The 4,590-nt window shown below is 55.8% G+C and overlaps 1 protein-coding gene across 1 annotated transcript; it reads right to left on the reverse strand.

The window, feature by feature from the left end:
* Positions 1–1,172: 1,172 nt before the first annotated feature.
* LOC123410437 (COBRA-like protein 10) lies at positions 1,173–3,677 on the reverse strand. Its single transcript, XM_045103381.1, has 2 exons — positions 2,945–3,677; positions 1,173–2,826 (listed from the first exon to the last, which is right to left on the reverse strand). The coding sequence occupies exons 1-2, from the start codon at positions 3,531–3,533 to the stop codon at positions 1,397–1,399; spliced, it is 2,019 nt and encodes a 672-aa protein (XP_044959316.1). The 5' UTR covers positions 3,534–3,677; the 3' UTR covers positions 1,173–1,396.
* Positions 3,678–4,590: the final 913 nt, after the last annotated feature.

Here is a 4,590-nt window from a genome sequence, read left to right on the forward strand (position 1 = left end):
ATTTGATCTCGCGCACAACAACTTTTAAGGCGCGGGAATCGAACGGTTTGACCTTTAGTCCCGGTTTGGGACACGAGCTAGGACTAAAAGGGCTCGCACCAGGCGAACGGTTGCCACCACTCCTTAAGTCCCGGTTCGTGGCTCAAACCGGGACTAAAGGTCCCATCTAAACTGGGACTGATGTCTGCCGACGTCCGGTCGTCGTCCTAGCCTCCCGAACCAGGACTGATGCTCCCATTGGTCTCGGTTCATAACTGAACCGGGATTAAAGCACTTTCATTGGTTGGACGAAAGCCCTGTTTTCTATTAGTGTATTTCTAATCCTTCTATTCCTATGCAATTTTCCATTCATATGCAATTTTCCTATGAAACAAAGAAAAGCCCCATTCATATATGAATCAAAGAAAAAGCCCCAATTTTCCTATGCATTTTTCCTATGAATCAAGGAAACTATAATATTTTCTCGACATTCCCAATCCTCTTATTCCTATGAAATTTTCCTATCATATGAATCAAAGAAAAGGCCAGTTAAAACTATGACAAGTTTCGTATTACCTTGCCCACTGAAAGACCATGATACGTTGCTTGAAACAAAGTTGGACGACGGCAACATCGCGACCATCGGCCGGGTACTCGAGATCGAGGCCATGAACTTGTGTTTCTCCTCTTGAAGTCATTCCTGGAATATGGAAAGAAATCTTCACTTTGACGCTGTCGTTCGTGTAGACGACATCGAGATTGGTCGTGCCATGTGCGAGCACCTTCCCGCAACGAGTGATTGGATTCATGGTGGAGGATGGGGAAGAAGAGAGGAGAGGGAGACGATCGAACAGAAATGGAGGCGCTGGTCTCTTTGCTGAAGCCTCGCGGTTACTGTAGCATTTGATCTCGTGCGCAACAACTTCCAAAGCGCGGGAATTAAACGGTTTGGACCTTTAGTCCGGGTTTGAGATACGAGCCAGGACTAAAAGGGCTCGCACCGGGCGAACGGTTGCCACGACCCCTTAAGTCCAGTTCGTGGCTCAAACCGGGCCTAAAGGTCTCATCTAAACCGGGACTAATGCATGCCGACGTTCGGCCGGCGTCCTAGCCTCCCGAACCGGGACTATACTCCCATCGGTCTCGGTTCATAACCGAATCGGGATTAAAGCCCTTTCATCGGTTGGACGAAAGCCTTGTTTTCTATTAATGTATTTTGATCCGTTGCAACACATGTGCAGTTTGCTATTGAGTTTGTATATGCAGGAGAGCAATTCCTTCGTTTGGGGGTCACTGTAGCATCTGGATTGAAGTGAAAACATATCCCCCAACCACCAAATAAAAATGTTGAGCAAATGTAGCACCCTAAGACAAATCCCTATACAATAATGATACAATCCCCGTAAAATTTGACACATCATAAGCACGAGGAGTCCACAAGAGCCACGATCATCACAAGAAGCAGCCCGATGACAGCCTGCAAGAGGCTGGGAGCGCCTGCCCGCCGGCGTGCACCAGACGGTAGCTTCTCGGGGAGCGCGCACTCCTCGCCGTCGAAGTAGACCCGCTTGGGGAAGCCTTCTCCTTTGGGGATATTGATGTTTGGCATATCCTTCTTCTTGAAGGAGATGACTGACTGCTGCTTTCCGGGCAGCCTCGTGTCCGACGACGTTTTGCCGTCGGTGATGGGATCGAGGAACTCGAGCCCCGGCAGGGCCTGCATGAATATGGTGTTGTTGAAGGGCGCGCCCATCCTGGTCCCGTTGAAGGAGTAGACGTTCTCGTAGCCACTGTAGTGGGCGCCCATCTTGACGGCGGCGAACCAGTTCTTGAAGGTGTAGTCCTGCCAGTTGAAGATGGTCATGCGCACCGACCAGCCGGATTTGTAGTTGTTCATGACGTGCCAGTTGATGCTGACGCCGCAGTTGTCGGCGCAGGGCATAGGGTTCGGCACGCGCCAGTGCTTGATCTTGGCCCACGCCCGGGCCTTAGCCGTCCGGTTGTCGAACGGCACGAGCATGGCCTCCGACGGCAGCAGGATGGGGTGGGCGTCCGGGTCGCACATGGCGGTGTCGTTGCCGCAGCCGCAGGCGCAGGTGTTGCACGGCACCGTGGAGTCGTTGTAGTAGGCCGAGAAGGAGACGCAGCACTTGGAGGCGCGCTTCTTGGGGCGGGTGATGTTGCACGCCACCTGCCACGACGCCACGGCGGGGGTCGTCGACATGAGCCCCGACGCGTCGGGGAACTCCATGGGGCTCACCCGGATCGGCTGCCCGCACACGTAGTGCGGGTTGAGCTTCCCGGTGATCTTCCAGTTGGACGGCGGGTACAGCGCCGTCCGGTTGAGGTCCGGCGGCATCTTGTACACCGTGAGCTGGAAGATGGCCCGCGACTTGGACTCGTCCATGATGGGCGGCAGCAGCGTGCCGTTCTTGCAGCAGAAGGGCAGGTTGCCCACGTCGTTGTCCTTCTCCCGGTCCGGCGGGAGGTCGACGATGACCGGCCGCTTCTCGCAGTTGTACACGGGCGAGAAGTCCAAGTCCTTGTAGTAGCTCGCCGCCGGGCTGTAGACGCAGGCCGGGCCTTCCTTGAGCAGCGTGTACGCGCCGCGCATCTTCTCGATGAACTCGCCGCGCTTCCACTCCCAGGTGAGGTTCCAGTTGTCCAGCCGGCTGATGGGGCTCCAGTTGTCGATGGTCACCTGCGCCATGTACTTGTTGCCGTACGCCGTCAGCACGTCGTACGCCATGGTCAGGTCGCCCTTCTGCCGCGGCAGGTACCGCGTGCTGTTGGCCTTCTTCGCCTTGAACTTTGGGTCCTTGACGCAGCACACGTACATCACGCTGTCTGCACGCACATTGCAAATTTGATCAACGTTTCCGGACACAGCAAACAAGCAGGAATGCATGGATCATGCAGCTATTTGAACATGTCATGAGGGCGGCGAACAAGGTAGTATACGTACCTTTGTGAGTGGGCGCGGGGCATCGGTAGCCGGGATTGGCGAGCTTGATGGTCTTGGGCATGGGCTTGCCGGGGGGCTTGACGCCGAACTGGGTGCCGGTGATGTCCATCTGGACCTGGATCTGCGTCAGGTCGCCGGCGGTGTCGACGGAGTTGAGGAGGTCGGCCATCGGGTATCCCGCGAACGTAACGCCACCGGAGACGTTGGCGGGGAAGTCGGTGCCGTCGAGCAGCACGGCGCCGCCGACGGACACCAGGATCTCCTTGTGCTGGAACCCGACGAACATCTGCCACGCCTTGAGGTCCGTCGTCATGGTGTTGAGCACCGCGGCCTGCGCCTTGAACGCGTAGGCCTGCGCCGTCGCATTCTTCAGGTGCGGGTACTCCTTGGTGCGCTCCATGAACGTGTACGACAGGAACGCGCCATTGCACGCCTCCTGCGCCTTGAGCTGCGGCTTAGGCTTCTCCTCCTCCTCGTCGTCGCCGTTATTGTAATCCTGCGCTCGGGCGGCGCTGACGACGGCGAGGACGACCGCGGCGGCGAGCAGGCACGCTGGCCATCGCCGCCGCCGAGGCGCTGCCTTGATCATTTTTATTTAGCTCGATCGATCCAGGACTAGTGACACGCGCCGTCGGCCGATCGAGCTCGCTGGCGTGGGAGCGATCGAGACAAGAAGGGCTCGCTCGCTCGCTCGAGGGCTGAGGCCAGGAATGGTGGGAAGCAAAGGCGCTCCAATGGAGGAGGAGGTGGAAAGAGGGTATAATTAGGCATGCAGAATTTGTACGACCTCGCTAAATTTAGGTGGCCGGAGGCGCGCTGCGTTGATGGCTGCGGTCGTTTTGGGTCGTTTGTTCGGAGGGAGATGGGAGGGCATGTCAAATGGCCGGAGTTGGACGCCGGGGTTGGCACGGGAAGTCTGGAACGGTTCCCCATGGTGTCAGCTGAGAAAGCGGTTCGGCCCGTGTCGCCCGTCCAGATGTGGACGACGGCTAGCGGCACGGAGGTACACGGGGCCGACTGGTCAGCGCTGATGCAAGCCTTGGTGGTTTGCTCTCCTTGTCTATTGCTCGTGGACACCGCTTGTCCGAGGGTGAGGTCCCCCTACACTAATGCTACATGTACATAAATTTACAGAGTTTTACAGGAGGTTGATTTTGATTGGAGGTTAGGAGAGATGAGGCTCCATCCCATGAAAATCAGGGGGTTAGTTAAGGTTAGTTAGGAAGAAAGAATCCTACTCAACGTGTAATCATGTATAACTCTTTGTATGTTTAGCATTTTTTTGGTCCCCTTGCATTGTGGACAATTATTTTGTTTTCACATTTTGTTCTAACGAATTTTTGAATTGACCTTGCATAAAAAAATTGAATCTGATCTTTTTTGGTGACGCCAACATCCCTTGCATGTGGGTTTCCACTAGAGACATCGGGGTCCGTGGCGTCTGGTGTGGGGCCCGCTCGATCGGCAGGCATATTGACTCGGTGACGTGACAAAGGACCAGACGCCAGGGACCCTGGCATCTGGTCTCTAGACCCAGACGTCGTGGACCTTGGCGTCTGGTCCTGATAAGTGAAGTATCTCACGGGATAGTGGGCGGGACCATCCCACTCACTCTTCCCAATCCAGCGAGACCTTGTTGCTGCCTT

This window comes from Hordeum vulgare, chromosome 7H, assembly GCF_904849725.1.
Source record: "Hordeum vulgare subsp. vulgare chromosome 7H, MorexV3_pseudomolecules_assembly, whole genome shotgun sequence".
Lineage (NCBI taxonomy): Eukaryota > Viridiplantae > Streptophyta > Magnoliopsida > Poales > Poaceae > Hordeum > Hordeum vulgare.

What these genes read in the sequence shown, in the direction of transcription:
- LOC123410437 (XM_045103381.1), bottom strand. Translation starts at nt 3,533, where the DNA reads ATGATCAAGGCAGCGCCTCGGCGGCGGCGATGGCCAGCGTGCCTGCTC. An exon ending in CCCCGCGCCCACTCACAAAG is followed by an intron (nt 2,827 to 2,944) that starts GTACGTATACTA and finishes ATGTGCGTGCAG; the next exon opens with ACAGCGTGATGTACGTGTGC.